Here is a 20,169-nt window from a genome sequence, read left to right on the forward strand (position 1 = left end):
CCCTTAAAATCAGAATACTCGATTGGTAATTACCACCTATAAATTATGTTTGTCATGTTTCATAATCTATACATAATAAAATTAAATATTATGAACATAAAAATATGTAAACGGAAAAGAAAAACAAAAGTGATAGTGTAAGTAATTGATAAGTTTGAATTAGAAGGGGATTTAGTAGTAAGAAAATATAGATAAGGATTGGAAAAGGGCAGTAGAGATGGTTTAAGAAATGCGTTTATCCTACCACTCATCTATCCAAATATAAATTGTAGGAGCATTCCATCCATCCAACCCGCCCGCCGCGTCCCAATAACTCTTACTTCTTCACACACATATGATATATATTTATAACAAATTCACCGCCATCATGCTCATGACATGAACCAACTTTCTATCTAATTGGCTTCAAACTTTACCCACTTGAAAAACGAACTAGTACAGGTACAAATTACAATTAGGTAACGTATTGAATAAGCATTGCTTCTATTCTAACACACAACTATTTAAATGCGTATTAATTATTAATTACAAATAATTAGATGCAGTAATTGAAAGAGAGAAAAAAGAAAAACTGAAAGGGAGTAATGATTATAGATAGTGGTGATGATAGGAGGAGGTCTGGTTTCATAGAAATAAATGATTAAAAACCAATGAGAACCCATTTAAAATCATCACACTGCGCAGCCTTAGCCGCCATTTCCTCTTCCTCTTTAAAACCTTCTTCTTCTCTCTCTATTTTATTTCTCTTTTCTCTTTTTGTGTTCCAATTCCAATATCATTTATTATTAGTAGCCCTATTACTACCGTTTTCTTTTTCTTTTTCACTACTATTTATTTTTTTAATATGGAAGAATTATTGTTTTTCATCGTAGAAAATAGGATTAGAGAGAGAGAGAGAGGGTGAAATTAAGGTATTTAAAGAGTCATCCGTCATCGTATAGTTATTAATAGATAGCATCATTGAGGAATCCTGTGCAATGATATAAACTTTTTTTTTAAAAGAAAAAAATCTTTCTATTAATATTATTAATATTAATTAATGCAACGAAAAAGGGAAGGAAAAAAAAAAAAGAAAAAAGAAAAGAAAAGAAAAGAAAAGAAAAGAAAAGAAAAGAAAGAAAAGAAAGGTCACACCCTCCGTTTTCCAAGTCAGACAGTTTTTTCATTTTTCCTCCGTTTTATAAAAACCCCTTTTTCTCTCTTCTTTCAACTTCCCCCACTCCTCCCCCCATATACTAAAATTAAAATCCCTCTCTCGCCCTTTTGTTTCTTAAAACCCACGTTATTTGGATTGGATATCATATTTCCGTGCCTCGAAAACCCTGCCACACTGTCACAGTGGGAGGGACTTCATCCTATATAATCCCCTTCTCTTCTCTGCTCTGTTTCGTCTTCAAATTAATTCTTTATCTGCATGTGTGTTTTCCTTTTCTTTCTACACACACAATGATAACAAAGAGAGATTCCATGATAGTGATTAGAGAGTTCGATCCCAGTAAAGATTGTATAGCCGTTGAAGATGTTGAACGAAGATGTGAAGTCGGACCAAGCGGCAAACTCTGTCTTTTCACCGACCTCTTAGGTGACCCAATTTGCAGGGTCCGCAACTCCCCTGCTTTTCTTATGCTGGTATTTCCCTCCTTTTCCTTTTTCTCAATCCCCTTTGTCCTTTTCCTTTTAACTCTCTCTCTCTCTCTCTCTCTCTTCGAATAAATGCCAACCTTATTGGTTTTTCTATTTGGTGTTGGTTACGTTTCAATATCTTATAATGGGTTTTTTTTCTTTCCGTTTCAACAGGTGGCGGCGACCGCCGATCATAACGAAATAGTGGGCATGATTAGAGGTTGTATCAAAACCGTTACATGCGGTCAAAAACTCTCTCGATCCGCTATCCCTAACTCCGATCATCAACCTCCCAAACATCTCCCTGTTTATACTAAACTCGCTTACATTTTAGGCCTTCGGGTTTCTCCTGCTCATCGGTATGTATTTGTTTCTCTTCTTCTTCTTCTTCTTTTTTTTTTTTTTATTGTTTGTTTGTTTGTTTGTTTGTTTATGTTATATATAATATAATACGTTGTGTTCATGGTGGGTGGGTGTTTTTTTTTGTTTGTTTTCAGAAGGATGGGAATTGGGATTAAGCTAGTGAAGAAAATGGAGGAATGGTTCAGAGAGAGTGGTGCAGAGTATTCGTACATAGCGACGGAAAAGGACAACGTAGCGTCGGTTAATTTGTTCACTGAGAAATGCGAATACTCCAAGTTCCGTACACCGGCCATCCTTGTCAACCCTGTCTTTGCACATCCAGTCCCTTTGTCCAAACGCGTCACTATCCTTCCACTCTCACGTTCCGACGCTGAGATTCTCTATCGCCGCCGTTTCTCCACCACTGAGTTTTTCCCCCGCGATATTGACGCCGTTCTTAACAACCCCCTCACTCTCGGCACCTTCCTAGCTATCCCACGTGGCACTTACACCCCACACACCTGGCCCGGTTCAGACCGTTTCTTATGTGACCCGCCCCAATCTTGGGCGGTTCTCAGCGTTTGGAACTGTAATGACGTGTTCAGGCTCCAAGTACGTGGAGTTTCACGCCTTAAGCGGAGTTTCGCTAGGACGACACGCGTTTTGGACAAGGCCTTTCCATGCCTTCGTCTCCCCTCCGTTCCGGAGCTTTTCTCGCCCTTTGGCTTGCATTTTATGTATGGACTCGGCGGCGAAGGCCCCGACGCTGAGAGGATGGTTAAGGCTCTTTGTGGGTATGCGCATAATCTGGCCAAGGAGAAAGGGTGTGGAGTGGTGGCGACGGAGGTTTCCGCCGGAGAGCGCCTCAGACCCGCTATTCCGCACTGGAAAATGCTGTCGTGTGAGGAAGATCTTTGGTGTATTAAGCGGTTAGGTGAAGATTTCAGCGATGGCTCCGTAGGTGATTGGACTAAATCTCCGCCTGGCATGTCCATTTTCGTCGACCCTAGAGAATTTTGAAATTTTAAATCTATAAATCTCCTTCCGTTTCCATGTCCATTTACATCTCCACCGCTAAATTACCAGTTACCCTTTTTGTTTTCCCTAAAAGAAAATTGTACTTCGTTTTTTTTTTTTTTTTTTTTCTGGTTGTAGGATTAGAAGGGGGAGATTTTATGTGAAAAAGCAAAAAAAAAAAAAAAAAAAAAAAAAAAAGGAGGAAAGGGAAAGGAAAAAAAAGAAAGAAAAAAAAAAGATTATAGATATGGCTTTTTATTGTAAAAGAGAATATCCCTAACCTTTTTTTTATTTTTTTTTTGTTTGACTTTTATTTTCCTGTCTCTCTCTTGTCCTTTAAAACTTTACATTTTGTTATTTGAATGTAAATGGAAGCGACTTTTTAAGATTTTTTCTTTTTAAGTTGATAGCAAACTTTATTAGAACGAATATACACACTCATACATAAACATAAAATTAACAAACTATTTATAGAAATTATAGTTAACCAAATTGAAAAGAGGGAGAGAGTAAAATTTGACATAGAAATGGCTACCGGTGTACGCATAAGAAGGAATGAACGTTATCCAAAAAGAGTGATAGGGGCGAAGTTGTAATTATGATATAGAAAGTGGGAGCGAGATTCTTGTTGTGAAAAAAAAAGCATTTGAAAATGGTGGGGTGAAAGTGATGGATAACTCTACTTCTTGCGGTTTTGAACTTTTCCATTAAAACATCCCAACCCCATCCCCCATTCTTCTTAAGGTCACTTTCTTTATAACAATTAAATTAAATTTAATCTGATATGATAAATACCCAAGTGAAATTAGTTCTCAAAATATAATAATAATGTATAGTTGAAATGAAGGTAGAGATTAGAGAATGAAGGGGAGGAGTTGTCTGTCACGGGGGGAGGCCACTGAAAAACCATTAAAATGATATGATTGAAAAAGTAAGATCTGGTTAAGATAACAAAAAAATGAAGAGTGCATGTATTCTTCATTCTTCAACCCAACAAAAAATGAAATCCCACTTTTATTATATGATGAATAATACGAATATGAATATTAATACTTTAACATTGCATGCATACAATAGGCGTATATGCCAATCTTATTGGTTGATTTAAGACAAGTTAACGTGAGGTTTTGTTAATACTTAATGGTTTATTCGGATATTATTAAATAATTTATTGATATTCTAGAATTAAAATTCAAACTTTGAAGTTTGATTAGTTAGAATGTCTTCGGTAACCGTTTAGTTTTTTAAAATTAAATATTTTTTCTCAAACTTCTACCGTATATTTCTTATATAAGGTAAAGAGTTGGAGCTATTAACTAGAACATTTTTCACCCTTTTTTTGTTTTCAAAATTTTTCTTATTATAAAAACACTCTTCACATGTAACAAATAAAACCTAAAATTAATAACCAGTGAGACTATAATTTGTAGGTTTAATTTTAAAAAATAAAAATAAAAATAAAAAATCACTAAAGGAACTATAACTATTAAAAAATTTGAATATATAAAAGAGTGATACAAAATATGAAAGTTGAAAAAGTTAAACAATGAATTTATAAAAGTTAAATACCTATTATATTACATAGATATAAAATTTAAAATAAATAAACCTAGTTCAAAAGTTTTGTGCAGTTAAAAAACATAAAAAATTAAAATAAATCCAAAGCGACGGAATTAAACTTATAATTCAGCGTTTGTCTCAAATCCAACCATTCAATAATCCAATTAACTCTCACATTCGATTTGGGATATAAAATAATGGAAATCCAAGACTCCACGTTTCAAGAAAACAGATAAATGGGCGATTCCGTAAAACAAATCATAAAAATAAAAATAAAAGTAGGAAATTATGGTGTTTTGTATAACATAATTAAGCAAATCAGAGCTTAATTAAGGTTGTTTTTGTTGTATAATAATATTTATTTGACTTTGACTAACATTTATATTATTATTGTTTTAGTGAAATTCCATATAAAATTATTATTTTATTATAAGCAGTCAAGGTCTCAAAAGAAGGAATTGTTGACAATTAGTTTTACTTGGTAAAGCACACATCATCATTTTCCCTTCCAAAAAAAGGTTTCCTGGAAATCCTCTCAATTTATTTTTTTTAATTTTATTTATGCATGCTTCCAAAAACAAAAAAAAATTATAAAATTATAAAATTATAAAATCATAAAATATGATGAGAGATGGATATAATAGATTAATAATCTTTAATTACTAACACATAATGACAAAGTCAGGTCGACCACTATACTTTTGGATTAGGTAATTAATTCCAATTATTAACCCTAAACAACTTTCACTCCATATTATATTAATTTGGATATATCTGCCTTCACTTCCTTTCCAAATCCCTTCCTTCTAATTACACTTTAATTTCATCACCTTTACCAAAAAGGTTGTTTTTTTCTGTTCCAAATTGGTATGGATTATTTAATTTTAAGAGTATATGTAGAATACATCATTAATCTATATGCAACTTGTAAAGTCTCATAATTAATTAAATGTAAGATATGAAGTTATTTATATGATCTCTTCACTATATTCAAGAGCCTTTTCTTTTTTTCTTTTTTCTTTTCTTTTTTTTTTTTTTTGCATAATGTAGTAACGCTACTTAAATAGTTTTAGTCCAAAGTTAAGATCATGTTATATTTTATATCAATTTTTAATGTAGTCGTACGTGCATCTTCATTATTGCTAACTAAAGCATTTTTCACCTAATTAAGACATGCACATATAGAACTATAATTATTTACTCGTGATATGTCTTATACAAACTCATAATATATTAAAGTACAATCTCATTATTGTTTATTCTTAGGAAAAGTTTGATGATTATTTTAGTTATAGGATTACCAAAAGCAAACAGAAAAGTTGTTGTTTTAGTTTCAGGGCATGTTACTATAGGTACGAGAATTATGAAATGAAAAATTAAATTACTTGTTCGTTGGAGTCGATAAAATGCATGAATAGGATCGATATAATTAAGCAAATGGGAGATTAAGATTTTAATTGGGAGGCTCTCTATAAAGCCTTGCATTAAATTGTTGGACATATTAGATTGAATTGATTAATGTTTTGCTATATATTTGTGCTTCTTCTTCTTCCTAGTTTGGTCAAAATAACTTCTTCAATTTTTGTAATTCATGAGGTGCCAATAAGATTTAGGGTGGGATTGATCATGGAATCCCAAGTCAAGAAAGTTTATCCATGTCTTAAGAGTTTTGATCACAATCAATATCTAATTGAGCTCCCAAAAGTTAGAATAAAAATGATTTTTTAAGAGTTCAAAGTAACGGTTAACTCATAATCCTCGTATTCTTAAATTTCAATTCACACGAGTTTTTTAATCATATTTTATTTTGTTAAAACAAAACATTTGTATGAAATAAGTTTACAAAAAATTATTTTAAATGACAAAACTGTCGAGTGTATTAACGACTCTAAATATCAATCATCGATAGAATATGAAATATTTATATATATACATATAGAAAAATTTGCAAATTGCAATAAAAAAATTTGCATATATTCTCTTTTGTTTAAAAGAAATATATATTTTAAATCATATTTGAGGTGATCTAATTATTTTATTAAACCAAAGTAAAGATGTTGAGGGGACATTGTGTCTAATAAAATGCAAATCATACTTTAAAAAAAGAAAATTAAACCAACTTCACATGACTTTTTGTTCATCAAGAACAAAACATGATTAATAATTTAAAGCATTGTTTTTGAGTAGGATATTGTTACACATTATATACATATCAAAAAGCCCTTCTATTATTTAGTTCCAAATTGCAATAATCCATTCTTTAATAAAAGTATATGTAAACTAAAGACATTAAAGTGTTGATTGCTATATGCCTTTTTGATTTAGCAAAAATTCGCTTCCAAAGTCCCATCTTTATTTTATATATATAAACTTTAACTATTTCTATGTCTCTTCATTATCCCTAAGAGTTCTTTCCAAAGAAATATATATTGGTTTAATCGTAACATATCGAAATACAAGTAGTCTTTAATTCAAATCTATCAACTTCTAATTCCTTATTATTCTACATAATACATATTAAACAACAAGAAATGAAATGATTTGAATTAAAATAAATATTTTCATACATGAATCTCTAATTTAAATTAAGCATTCATAGAAAATAATTTTATATATTGGTTATATGCATTGGATTTGTATAGTTTTCGTACATTTTAATTTTGTACTAAAAGCTTATTGATCTAAAACTGTCATTCAATTCAAATCCATAAAAAGTCATTGTTTTATTAAATAAAATCTTGCTGTATTTAAATTGATGTCTAATAGAATTCTCATTTTCTAATTTTATATAAAAGGAAAGTAAAATGTAGTGAAATTTTGCTATTTCATTGATTGTTTGACTGATTTTTTAATATTTAAAAATATATCGTTGTTTTATTAATTTCATGTAATTCAAGTACCTGTTGGAAAAAAAAATTGAAAGTTCACCAAATTAAAGATTTTGGAAGTCAATGGAAGTTTAAAAGTATTATTCAAAACTTTAAACTTCAGAAATTTGTTTGAAAAAGAAATTAAGGACTGGGTTTTGTAATTAATCTTATATGTAGTTTAAAGGTTAAACTACTAATGTTTTTTAAAGTCAAACTAAGTTTTGAAAATTTTGAAAATTTGTTTTTGTTTTTGTTTTTGTTTTTGTTTTTTTTTTGAAAATCTGACTCTTTTATTGAAGATGAAAAACATGGTAAAGTTTTCTTTTTTTAAAATAATAATAATAATAATAATAACAAATGTTTACTAAATTCAAACGAGTTACTCATTTGGCATTTCTTAGTCAAAGGACTACCAGTTGCAATTTTCAATTACAAAAACAAAATCATTGCATGAAAATTTTGAAGAAGTCAAAATGTCAGCACATGTAATATTATAGATATTTAAACTTTTAGGATAATTTAATTAGATGCCAAAGTATTTATGTTTCCCTTACAAAAAAAAAGTATAAATTAAATAATATTGTGTGAGGCTTTAGGTTGAGGTTGAAAGCATTAGGGAATATTGGGTCAATGGTTGGAGATGAAAGTAAAGAAACAAAGTGTAGGATTTGTTTTCACATTTGTTGGGTCAATGTTTGGTTGGGTATGTTTTTTTAGTTTCCTTTATAAATTATGTTTCTAAATTTTAATAAAAATATAAAGGATATTGCCAAATAGGCCTAAATAACTTTGACTTCGAAATCCAATTTATTTAACTTTAAATATCAGTAGCTCTACCTCCTACTAAAGAGGAATATCAAATATGTTAGGCAGTTTTTGTTTGATGTGATATTTGAGTCTCTCTCTCTTTTTTTTTTTTTTTTTTTTCTTTTTCTTTACTTAATTTTAGAAAAAGAATGGATCAATTCCACTTGTGAGTGTCCTTTTTTGTTTGCCTTTTAAATATGGAGAATCAATGTAAAGTAGCTTAGACACATGAGGGGGCACCTACATTTAGTTTCAAATATTTTATCTCTTTATATCCTTCCCTTTTTCCCCTTCCAATTAACCAACCAACAAAATTACTTGATATAAATAGCATAGTGTTATTTGCTAGTTGCATCCATCCAAAGTTCCAAACATAGAAATGTTAACTAATTGGATTGATAAGTGAATTTGACTTGGATCCCAATGCTACAAAATCATTCTATTAGATCTAATAATAGACTTTAATCTTTTGGATTATAACTTGGCTCATGCTTTCCTCTTAGCTTTAGCTCTCCCATATTGTGAAGATGAAATAGATTCTCTTGATTTTTCAGTTGATTTTTACTATATAAGAAAAATGACAACTTTTTTAGAAATGATACAACATTCCAAATGTGAACATGAAAAAGAAAAAAGAGTACTTATTCTTATTCTTTTTACCAACCAGCTATCTCAATTTGCATTAGTTTGACTAATGCGATCACATAAATTAGTAGAAAGGAAGAGGATCTCAAAATTGTGATGAAGCACAGTCTCTGACATTCCTCACAACGTTATTTCTGATTTATGGTACAACAAAAATATAACTTACGGATCCATAAAACCAAAAAAGAAAAAAAAGAAACATAGACTAATGATTCCTACATGAATTCAGGTGTAAGAAAACACATAGACCCAGGAGGAGCTTTTACATTCACATCATACGATCAAATTCTCCTTTGTCATGGTGGAATATGTCAGCGGATTCTACTTGTTCTTCTAACTGTCAAAAGAGAAATTTTACAGATTGCCAACCAAAAACAATCACTACAATTTGTAGACCGTGTTTGAATTAAGAAATTGAATGCCTCAGGCTTCTTGAGGGGGTTGATTTAGTTTCCTCTGCGTTCGAAGAACCCGGGCTTTCTGATGTCTCAGAGCTACTGATCTCTCCATTTCTGTCTTTGTTCGACCAGAGTTTCGAGAAGATCTTCTTTGATATGAGCATGCCCTTCATTTTATTCCCTGATACCTTTTCGGCATTGTTTTTAGCAATGTCGCTTCCATTTCTATCGCCATTTCCGAGCTTTAGAGCAGCAAGCTCTCCCTTTAATGCCCTAATTTCTTCAATAGTTGGTATGGCATCCCAGTCGTCCTCGGTGTTTGTGGTTGTAGACCGTGAGCTTCCATGAGATCCACTTCCTGGTAGTAAAGCCCTAATTGTACTCGGTAGATCAGGTGTGCTGTCACCAGCTGATGCTGCTGAAGCTCTCATTTGTTCAAAGAAGAGGACCTGAACAACAACTCGCAAGGGTAGCCTCTCGTTTTGCACGGCATGCAAACACGCATCAGGGGACAATTTTCTACAGTCCATCAATCGACATATTTTCTTACGCTCGCTCTTGCTGATTCCAGGGTGTTCCTGCAGTGATACAAAGTCAAATCTATGTTAAGGTTGTTCAAACAACATAGTTCCTTCCACTAAAATGGAAGTAAAATATACCTTGAGATACATATCGATAGCTCGGTATAGTCCATCATGAGATGGTCTGGAGAAGCTCGAAACCGATTCAGCAAGACGTAGAAATTTTGTTAGAGGTAAGTTGGGATCACGAGCAACTTCAGCAAGATAACCATCAACCAGTTTTGCAACCATCAACTTGGAAGCATCAGAAACAAACTTGGGGCTTCTGATCTCATGATACTCATTCTCCATGTGAAGATCAGTGTGGACATTCTGCACCTGTGTGACAAACTCCTCAACCAGGTTTTGTACCATATCAACATCGTAAATAGTTGTTTCACCGGCGGGAGCTCGAACCAAAAGATCAGCCACTGTGGCCTCATCAAGCTGCTGACCAATTCTTTTCATAAGTTCAATTTTTCCCATCTCTCCACAATCTAGCAGAATTACTGCTTTTAACAATTTTAGCAAGAAGTTACAAGAAACTTCCCCCTTCCCTGAGGGAAGAAGCTGAACTATTGTGTCCACCAGTAGTCTATTTTTTGCAATATCACCACCTTGGACCATACCTTTAGAAAACCCGGGTAACCTCCTTGAGGCATATGCTTTCAAAGCTTCTCCAATTACATCACCACTGATTCTGCCCCTCGTCTTAATTGTCATTATTGCTCGCTTGTATAAGTCAACTTGAAGCTCACAGAGATCTTCAACCCACCAGTCCTTTGGAACAAGTTTTTGTGTTCTCACACCATTCCAATGAGAATCATCCCCATTTTCAGATGGAAGCTTCTTCCTATTATAGGTGTATGACCATTCGACCTTTGAAGTATCGATGCATGCCTTGGAAGCTATAGAATCAAGGCAGTGATTGACCACCTTAAGTTCCTCAGACCATGGAAGAAGAGACTTGGTTGTCTGAAGAACAATTATTGAGTCCTTCCAACTTCTAAAGATGCTTGAGTTGAGAAAGACTTCAATCTTGTAGATGAGATTCCCTTTCTCAATGGTTTCATACATCTCGAGATATTCAGCAGCACATCTAGCAGCAATGACATTGTATGCATTGAGGGTGACAATCATACCATAACAGAACTTGGCACAAATTTCAAAAGCAGCCGCTCCACCAGGAATATCCAGGATATGTATTTCATCACTATTTTCTTCATTCGACAAAGAGACTAACTTTTGCAATCGGGCACTTTTCGACAGAAGAGGAAACTACCAAAATGAAAATGATACATGGTATTAGTACAGCTTCTTTCTGTCCTAAGAATGTAACTTTTGAGTTGCTAAATTTATTTCCTAGTGATCATAGGTGTGAGGGGTCAATTCTCAAATACTTCAAGCAGTTAATTTCTTAAAAAGAAGTAATGCATACCTGTAATGTACATCGAATAATAATTACATTTATACAGGTTCAAATCATTAATTTACATTATGTTTGTCCTGTTAAGAATTTTGAACAATATTCAGTTTACTTTTAATCTTTGTTCAACTTTTGCGGCGAAAGAATAAAAAGCACATAAAAGTGTAAAAGTTAATCTGCTAGCCTAAAACTTTCTATACATTCTAAGATTGTAATATGGGCAGTAAAGAGAATGGTTTTAGATATATGAAATAGTAAAGCTACCTTATAAATCAACAAAGAATTTAAGATTTGAGGAAAAGAAATAATTTTTTTTCCACTGAACCCGTCTCTTTGTATCTGTTATAATACTAAATTTTCAAATTTCTTGAACCCCAGACTTAGTTTAATGTGACTAGTTCTATCCGCTATTAAGTTTTTGTTAATTCACCCACTAACTTCAATAGAAAAACAGAGTAATAATCTCCATAAAGTCAATATTTTCAGTAATATCAAGCTTGATTGATGTACAAACTAACTATGAAATAACTATGTGATAATTCACAAATGTTGATGAAAATTTAGCTCCACTGTTTTTCTTCTTTGAGATTGTATCCATTTTTTACCATTCATATGTTTTAAACATTGAAATCTTACGACAGTGCTTAGTTTAAGGTTAAGATTGCAACAGCTAACTAATTTTAATTACTAAAAGTTCAAGACTCACTGTAAAATAGAGTGTTTCTGAAGCTTATTAAAAGGAAATAGTAATTTCTCATGAATCTGTCATTTGAAGAACTAACTTCACAAAACACAAAATAGTCGTATCTAGAAATAAAGATTTCAGGTTCACTTAATGAAATATTATTCAGAAGTATCATTTACTTGGAATATGTTTTAAATTGTTGAAGTTGTTTTTTAAGAAACATTGAATAAGAAAAAAGAAAATCCACATCAATAAATGAACCCAGACATTGCTATCTGCAAGGGCTCCCACAAATAGAAATTCTGGCTTTCATTACAATAAATGCCCTGGGTAGTGTGGACTTTGACTCTACAATACTCTTCAATGACCAGATTATGCAATAATACCACTGCTGTCTGAAATAAATAAGAACCAGATCCATACCTTATGCAGATAAAACTTCACGTCCCCGACATTGACAACGATGTCAGTAGCCAACTCAGTCGCTACATACCTGAAATAAACAAGGACGACTCTGACTCAAATCTCATTGAAACAAATTAGGAAATCATGGATCAATCTCAGTGGAAATAACATCAATATCGTTTTTACCAACTTCCAAGGAATGTAAAATCAAGCAGTCAAAAGAATCCAACATTGGCCTAAAAGATTTGGACTTCCACCCATTTTGATAGTGTCAACTCAACTCATATAATTCACTAGCCAGTGATAAAGATCTTACAAGTTGAATACACTAAAAGTGAAGGCCTAATTTACCAAGGATTGGGTTCAATTTTGGTCCTTTGGAGACTGTTTGCAGTAATCCATACCAAAATGAACTGGAATCACCAAACACAAATAAATGAATCGACACTAGAAGTTGCTCTGATGTCTAGTTCATGAAAGTGGCAATTGCATTCATTTGATGAACATGAACTCATCATAACATCATTGATAAATAGAACAGTCTGCTCAATAGAATTCAATGGCTACCAACGAAAACCTGCAGCAGAAGGAGGGAGGCGCAGAGAACAAAAGGCACATCAAACACAACCAAGAAGGAAACATGTCTCACCTAATTTTATCACCATCAGTCTGAAATGCATCAGGCTTGGATCCAAGTTTCATAAACTTCATGTTCTTGGTCAAGAAAATGGATCTCAGTATCTGTTTTCTTTCTCTTCTTCAAGATTGTTTATTTCAATCAACAACAAACCCAGAAAGAATATATCCAAGGAAGAAGAAGACAAACCAAAGGAGTGGAATGAAAGGCTAAAAATTGACTGGATCTATTATGGTGAAGGAATAAAAGGGATAAGCAAATCTGGGGGTGGTCTTGTTTTTCCTAGTGTGACCGAATCTTTTCAACAAACAAAGGAGAAAAAAAAAAGTGGGGTTTTGGTAATTTAATCAAAGAAACACAAGCCTGAAACTAAAGAAGTTGTAAACAAGAGATTGCTTCCTCAAGGAGTAACACTTCCCAAGGACCCCGGAGATAGAGGGTCGAATGGGTGTGACATTACTATGAAAACACTCTTAAAACGTATATCATTCGCAAAGCTGGAGACACCCCCACTTGCTAATACCTGACACCACCGTCCTTTCCCTTATTTGTTTATCCTTCCCTTCTAGATTTTGTCTTCCTTGTTGGTTCTTTTTTTACTTTTTTCCTTTCCTTTCCAGTGGGTCAAACACCAAAAATCCTCTCCAATCTGCAGAGTCTCGCAACTCAAAATTCCCAGTCCACTGGTCTTCCTCAAGCTTTTCCTTAGTTTCTCCACTTGGATTAGAAAGCTCAACACCTGAAACTGCAAATACAGACATCCATTGTAAGTTGAGAATATAGACACAGCACACCCAAGTTGTTACAACTGAGGACTGAAACTAAAATTGAGAAGAAGAAATCAAGAGAATCACATGGATCCTTTTATTAAACCCTTATGAAAATTCTTCGAATCAAGATATTACACAGGTTCAACGAATGGAAGACACAAAAATAAGAGTTACCAAACAAGTGAGAGCTGAAGAAGCTGAATCGATTCGGAAAATCTCTGGAAAAGAAAACAAAAGGGGAAATGGGGTAGGCTAGAAAGAAGAAATGAAGCAGAGGAAAGCAAAAAGAGGGGTGTAAGTGAAAAAAGAAAGCATAGAGAAAAAGGGAAGAATACAACAGTAAGAAGATAAAAGTTAAAGAAATGCATGAGTACCTAAAAAAGGACGAAAGAGGAGTAAGTGGATTATCAAACACGAAGAATCAAATATCGATGGGCACAACAATCAGAAACATTGTTGAGAGAAGCGAGGAGTGATATTGTGAAAGAACCCCACAGGCCACAGAGACAAGAAAGAAAGAAAAACAGCAAAAAGTAAAGGTAAAGGTAAAGATAAAGGGGAACCCATCAAAGAAATGAGCTGTGCCTCATGTTTGACAGCCACCACAGCTACACAAACACAAAAGGCCAACCTCAGAATGTTCTCTTTATCTCTTTCACGGCAACCCCTTCACCCTATGAATCAGCACCACCGCCCCCACCACCGAGGAAACTTTGGAGAAGGGGAAATTACTCAAAACCCTGAATTGGGTAATGGAAATTGAAATGGGAAATGGGGTTTTTGAGAAGAAGAAGAAGAAGAAGAAGAAGAAGAAGAAGAGACCCATGAGGCCCCCACTGTTTGCTTTTGAAGAAAAAAATAGCACGCTAATCTGACATCCATAACTTTGTTGCTCCCTTATGTGACTACATTAAGCTGAGTCGCCCCTATCAGTTTCGTCTTTGTGCGAATATGGTTCGTAGAAAGTAAACAACAAAACACTGTTATACCAGAAAACGACCCCTTCGCTTCATTTCTCCTCTTTCATTATCTCATTTCTCTCTATTTTATCCCTCCCTTCTTTTATACTCTTGTTTTTATTAATTTGTAACACTGAAAACAAAAAAGAAAAAGAAAAAGTAGATTCTTTTTCTTCTCCTTCTACTTCCTTCTTCATCTTTTTCTCTTCATTTTCTTATTTTCTTCCTTCTTTTTTTCTAAAACCAAATATCAAAACTACACAACACTCCTTCATTCTGTATGGTTTAATCATAAGTTTCAATTATTTAGGTTTGGATAGGGTGGACTATATTTTTATACTTTTTAATTATGTTTCAAACAAGTCCCAAAATCATAACTTTTAAAGATGGACTTTTATTTCTTTTATAGGAGAAAGCATTCATAGAAGCTCCTTCAAAAATCCAACCGGACGCGACATCTTTGAAAATGGAAGAATCATATTAACTTTTGAAGATAAAACTAAGAAATCTTAAATTTTTTTGTCAAGTAAATTAATATATATTGTCTAATGAAAGGAAATTTTCATACACTATGTCACGTCAACATATTTTTATAAAGTGGAACATTGTAAGGTCAATCAAAACTTACGAAGGCAAATTTATAGATAAACAAAGCAAGGATGGATGAAAGTAAAGGCAATAGTAAAAGAATTGTTTAAAAAATTTCAGTTATTGCAATATTGTAGTAATAAACAATCTTTTATTAGAGAAGTGGTCTCATTCATACAGCTTTTGATTAAATACATATCACACATACTGAAATATACAAACTGCGTCACTCTACTTTTTCACTCACTTCATATAAAGTTGTGTTTGAAACGTTGAAATACTAAAAAAGAAAAAAGAAAAAAGAAATATTATAATTCTGTTTCAAAAATCGGGTTGGTGAGTTGAAGAGAAATAATAGAGAGAGAGGAGGAAAAGAGATTTGGGGGAGGGAATGATGTAAAATATAAAATGGAGTGTTACGTTGTGAGTCTAAAAACCTTGGAATTGAAGAAGCTAAGGTAAAGGGTAAAGCTTTGAAACTGGGTGTCATACCAAATTGCAGATTCAATGAATCATAAACCCTCCATCCATTGCTTCCCATCATTACCTTTCAACCATTTCCTTTATATTTAATTATAACCTCTCTGCCAAATCAAATTATGAACCCTATCTTCTTCTTTTCACAATCACTTCCTATATATTATTCTCCTTTACCCTTCCTTTTCTTTTTCTACTTTTTAATTTAGTTTATGCATAATAAATATATATATATATATTTATATATCTCTGTGTACCTTTTTCTTTTATTCTATATATATATATATGTATGTATATGTATGTCTGTGTGTCTGGGTGTACTTTTAAGTCTTAGGGAAGTGTCCATGAAAATGAACTAACTTCTTTTCCTATATCAATGTTGAGTCAAGTACCTTTCAGTATATGCAAAACCATCTCGTCTTTTTCTTCATGGAAAGATGATTTACTTTTGAAATAATGGCCTTTTGTATGACATTATTTTAATTGGGTGTTTTTTTCTATGGATATTATTATAATAATTTATGAGACGAATAAAATTAAGTGGCTCCGGCAAGAGTAGCGAAAAAAAATTATGAAAATAGAGTTGGCGTCTAAATTGCAAAAGTAGCAAATTTAAAAACAGATAATCATATGATAGCCTTCCGATAAACTTCTTCTGATAGCCATCATATTTGTCATGTTTGCAATATGCAAAAAAAAATGTTATGAACTATTTTTTTCTTTTATCATCTTATACAATTTTCCTAAAACTAATATTGACTCTAAATTGTCCCCTTGTATCACTTTGAAACATAAAGTTTCCGTTTTTATTACTCAAATATTATTTTAAACATAATTATTATTGGAAAAGTTTTCGTATGGTTTTTTAAATTATAGAACCGTGTAAGTACAATATGAAATTATAACAGTTCTTTCAAAAAAAAATTTAAAAAAAAGCTTGAATTTTGAAAATATTATTTTAAGGTTAATTTGTAGGTTGGCCAAATTTATTTTGTTGCAAAACTTTATTTGGAATTTACGCTTTGTTTTGTTAGAATTAGTATGTGAATTAGCTGAAAAATAACAAAAATTAAACATTTAGAATCCAAATTAATACAACATATCATAATTTATTTATTAATTTAGTCTTCTTTTTTATATTTTGTTTTTTTTTTCCAAAAAAAAACCCATTTTTTTTCTTTTTGAATTTATCTGTCTCAGCGTAATGTTAAATTTGATTATCTCAATCTGTCTCTGAGAATCAAACCTCCACTTGCCTACAAAAATATATATAAAAGAAGTCTGTTCTTTGTTTTTCCCATCAGATATTGCACATGGAAAAAGGCATATTATTTAGGATCCATGCAAAATATAGCAAATTCTTTTAAAGAATAAAAAAAAAAAAAAACAATATGATAATTTTAAAATTGATCTTGATGGAGGAGATTAAATGAGATTTAATTAGAAAGGTATGTATGTGATCTGAATTACAAACTACAATACATTCTTTGTCACATTTGAAAAATTAAGAAAAGAAATTAATAATTATAAGGTGTGGTTGGTGTTAATTTAGACATTTAGAATCTCAATAAAAATTCATGACACATAAATTTAGAAGATAATATACCAACTTGAAGACATATTTGTCATGCTTAAACCAAAATCATGTGCCCTTAGCCCATTAACATGTGATTTCTCCTTTGTATGTTTACAATAAGGTTTAATTAAAAAAGAATAATATTGAGCTCTTCAATAAATAAATTACCCAATGAAAATGAAAAATGTTATCATTTTCTCTCATTTTTGGAAATAATTTGTTTATTTATTTATTATTGTAAAACGCATAGGGTGAAGAATATTTAATAAATAGACCCCAGAATGAAACTAAGCTAAAAAGGACAAATGTAATGTACATAGCAAGTGGTGAAGTTATTCTCCAAACTTTGGTTTAAGACTCATCTTTTATGTTTTTCTTTTCAAATTACTTGTACTAGTCTATAAACCTGTATCCATTGCAGTGAATTGAGCTAGATTTATTTTTTTCTGGTTCAAATTGAGAAGAGAAGTTTGAGTGATGTAAAGATTTCTTTAAAATTAATATTTGGTTTAAATATATATATAAAAGAATCGCAGCTAATAAAAGTATGATGAAATGAGAAAGTGGATAAGTAAAGGCAACCACTAGTAAATTAAAAAGAAAAAGGGAAGAAGAGGACTAATAATATATTGGTGTTAGAAAAGGTGAGGTTTAAAAGCTGGTAGTGTGTGTGTGTGTGTGTGTGTGTATTGTGCATATTTTTTGATTGAAAGCTGAAACTGAGATTCACAAATGGTGGCTTTATTAATTTGTGTTTTTTGATACCTCAAAACCCAAAATAAAGCCTGAATTTGAGCAAAAATAAAAAAGATTAAAAAAAAAAAAAAACAACAACTCACAAGAACACTTACAGAAAAAACTCCCATCATCTTCAAAAAGTAAGTGTTCAAATATCAAAATCTGAATATATATATATATATATTTGTGGATATCAATAATAATCATCATTCCAACCCACATGCTCTACACATTCCCAAATTTATCTCTTTCTTCATTTTTCCTATACCCTAAACCCTAAAATCTCCTCATCTAATAATAATGAATCTCTCAAACTCATTAATTCTTTTTCATTTTAATTTATGTAACCCTACATTTTACATTATTTTGAAATGACATTCATGTACGTTACTCATTGTTTTGCCTTTTTAGACGTGTTGTACTCGAATAAATTAATTAAAAAAAAAAAAAAAAGAAGAAGAAGTTTGACTATTGTTAGAATACCTAAAGTTATTGTTGGGTAATCAACTCATTATCATAACTCAACATGGGTATTTCAATTTATACCATGGAAAAAAGTAGGTAGTGTTTGTTGAATGATGTATGATTAAATTTGCTTTATCCATTATTTAAAGTTTTTGAATCAATTAGGTGATTTTAAATGGTATATTAAAATTTATAGATATTTGATCCAAGAAAAGAATCGTAATTTAAAAGTTATTTTTGTCGAGTATTAAAAGAATTTAATATATATAAAGATATTTTATTGGAGAAAAAAAAAGGTGGTCCAATGTAGGAGAGGAGAGGTGAATATATATATATATATATATATATATATTAGGTTGTCTTTTAGAAAAGTGGGGTTAAAATTGAAGAGCTTTTTGTAAGGGTGGTGGGGAAAGTATATGAGTTAGGAGAATCATGAATATTGATGCATGGCCTTTTATATATTATTCTCCCCATTACATAATAATCTCATTTCTCTCTTTACATTGAAGGAATTATTGTTTTTACTTATTATTCTTTTCAATTGGAAGATACATAGGTAACTTTTCTTGGGGGAGGGAACAAACAAAGAGAGGTGTCTGGCACAGGTAATGCTAATGAGATTACCTTTTGTCCAATGGGTTCTTACTTCTTAGGTGGTTTTTTAGCCTAATCCCCTCTTCCTTACATTCACATTCTGCTCATGCTTCGTATATTATATTACTACATCTTTACAAGGTTTTAATTTGCTTATCACCTATAACCCACTATAAAACTACTCTCTACTTTTTGCTTTCTAATTGTCTCAATTTTATCAACTTACTCCAAATTTTCTATAACACTTTAGTTGAGCGAGCGGTATAATGCGTTCATAAACTACTCTTGTAATTGAGGTCAATAACTTGATTTATTTGAAGTACATACTTTTGAATTAATATACTAGAAATCTACGGTCTTTCCACTTCACATATTTATTCTCAAATCGTCAAATTATTTAAAATATATATAGATGGGGTTGATTTGATTTATAAAAAATGTGGAAATAAAGTTGTGATCCAAGTCAACTCCGACTAAGTTATATAGTCTAGTTTAGTAAAATTGAGAGAAAAAAAATGAATACAAATGAAAAAGCATATATAGGAGAGAGAGAAAATGTGGGTGTATTAAAAAACAAATAAAAAGTTTATAAATAAAAAAGGAGGGGTTTTTGGGAAAAAGACGTGGGAATTAGATTGGATGGGATGGGCAATTATTAAAATTACAAAACAACAAAACACAAAATTACAAAACATGCGTCTCTTTCGCTCTCCTCTTCTTTCTCACTCCCTTCTTTTTCAACTTTTCATCATTCCCCCCCCTCTTTCCCCTTTCCCCTTTCCCCCTTTTTCTTTTCTTCCCTTTTCTTTTTAGACCTTCCCTCAATCTGGGCCAGCCCCATTCCTTCTATAAGCCCAACTACGGCCCAACCATTTCTCACACGTTACCCATTTCCAAACTTGGGCTCCGGTTGGGTTCATAGCTGCACCATACCAAAATGGCTTGATGTATTAAAGATAGAAAATGGCAGCAATAACCAGCATAGTTCACTTATATCTCATAAGTTTAGTAGTTTGAATTATCT

The 20,169-nt window shown here is 31.9% G+C and overlaps 2 protein-coding genes across 7 annotated transcripts; one reads left to right on the plus strand and one right to left on the minus strand.

Moving 5' to 3' along the window:
- Window positions 1-1,205: 1,205 nt before the first annotated feature.
- Window positions 1,206-3,374, plus strand: LOC103484843 (probable N-acetyltransferase HLS1). The gene is made up of 3 exons (XM_008442149.3): window positions 1,206-1,629; window positions 1,798-1,982; window positions 2,121-3,374. The coding sequence occupies exons 1-3, from the start codon at window positions 1,447-1,449 to the stop codon at window positions 2,983-2,985; spliced, it is 1,233 nt and encodes a 410-aa protein (XP_008440371.2). The 5' UTR covers window positions 1,206-1,446; the 3' UTR covers window positions 2,986-3,374.
- A 5,575-nt stretch (window positions 3,375-8,949) lies between these two features.
- Window positions 8,950-14,900, minus strand: LOC103484845 (BTB/POZ domain-containing protein NPY4). 6 transcript variants are annotated; one of them, XM_008442152.3, is made up of 6 exons: window positions 14,120-14,717; window positions 13,920-13,963; window positions 12,988-13,720; window positions 12,357-12,426; window positions 9,922-11,100; window positions 8,950-9,840 (listed from the first exon to the last, which is right to left on the minus strand). In XM_008442152.3, exons 3-6 carry the CDS (start codon window positions 13,047-13,049, stop codon window positions 9,271-9,273), a joined length of 1,881 nt encoding a protein of 626 aa, XP_008440374.1. In that variant the 5' UTR covers window positions 13,050-13,720; window positions 13,920-13,963; window positions 14,120-14,717; the 3' UTR covers window positions 8,950-9,270. The 6 variants fall into 6 exon arrangements, with proteins under 6 accessions (XP_008440374.1, XP_008440373.1, XP_008440375.1 ...); XM_008442151.3 differs by having other exon boundaries at window positions 13,920-13,997; XM_008442153.3 differs by lacking the exon at window positions 13,920-13,963 and having other exon boundaries at window positions 14,377-14,900.
- Window positions 14,901-20,169: the final 5,269 nt, after the last annotated feature.

This window comes from Cucumis melo, chromosome 8 (assembly GCF_025177605.1).
Source record: "Cucumis melo cultivar AY chromosome 8, USDA_Cmelo_AY_1.0, whole genome shotgun sequence".
In the NCBI taxonomy this organism is placed as follows: Eukaryota; Viridiplantae; Streptophyta; class Magnoliopsida; order Cucurbitales; family Cucurbitaceae; genus Cucumis; species Cucumis melo.

What these genes read in the sequence shown, in the direction of transcription:
- LOC103484843 (XM_008442149.3), top strand. Translation starts at nt 1,447, where the DNA reads ATGATAACAAAGAGAGATTCCATGATAGTGATTAGAGAGTTCGATCCC. An exon ending in CCCCTGCTTTTCTTATGCTG is followed by an intron (nt 1,630 to 1,797) that starts GTATTTCCCTCC and finishes CCGTTTCAACAG; the next exon opens with GTGGCGGCGACCGCCGATCA. An exon ending in CGGGTTTCTCCTGCTCATCG is followed by an intron (nt 1,983 to 2,120) that starts GTATGTATTTGT and finishes GTTTGTTTTCAG; the next exon opens with AAGGATGGGAATTGGGATTA.
- LOC103484845 (XM_008442153.3), bottom strand. Translation starts at nt 13,049, where the DNA reads ATGAAGTTTATGAAACTTGGATCCAAGCCTGATGCATTTCAGACTGAT. An exon ending in ACTGATGGTGATAAAATTAG is followed by an intron (nt 12,427 to 12,987) that starts GTGAGACATGTT and finishes TGTTTATTTCAG; the next exon opens with GTATGTAGCGACTGAGTTGG. An exon ending in TGAAGTTTTATCTGCATAAG is followed by an intron (nt 11,101 to 12,356) that starts GTATGGATCTGG and finishes TCATTTTGGTAG; the next exon opens with TTTCCTCTTCTGTCGAAAAG.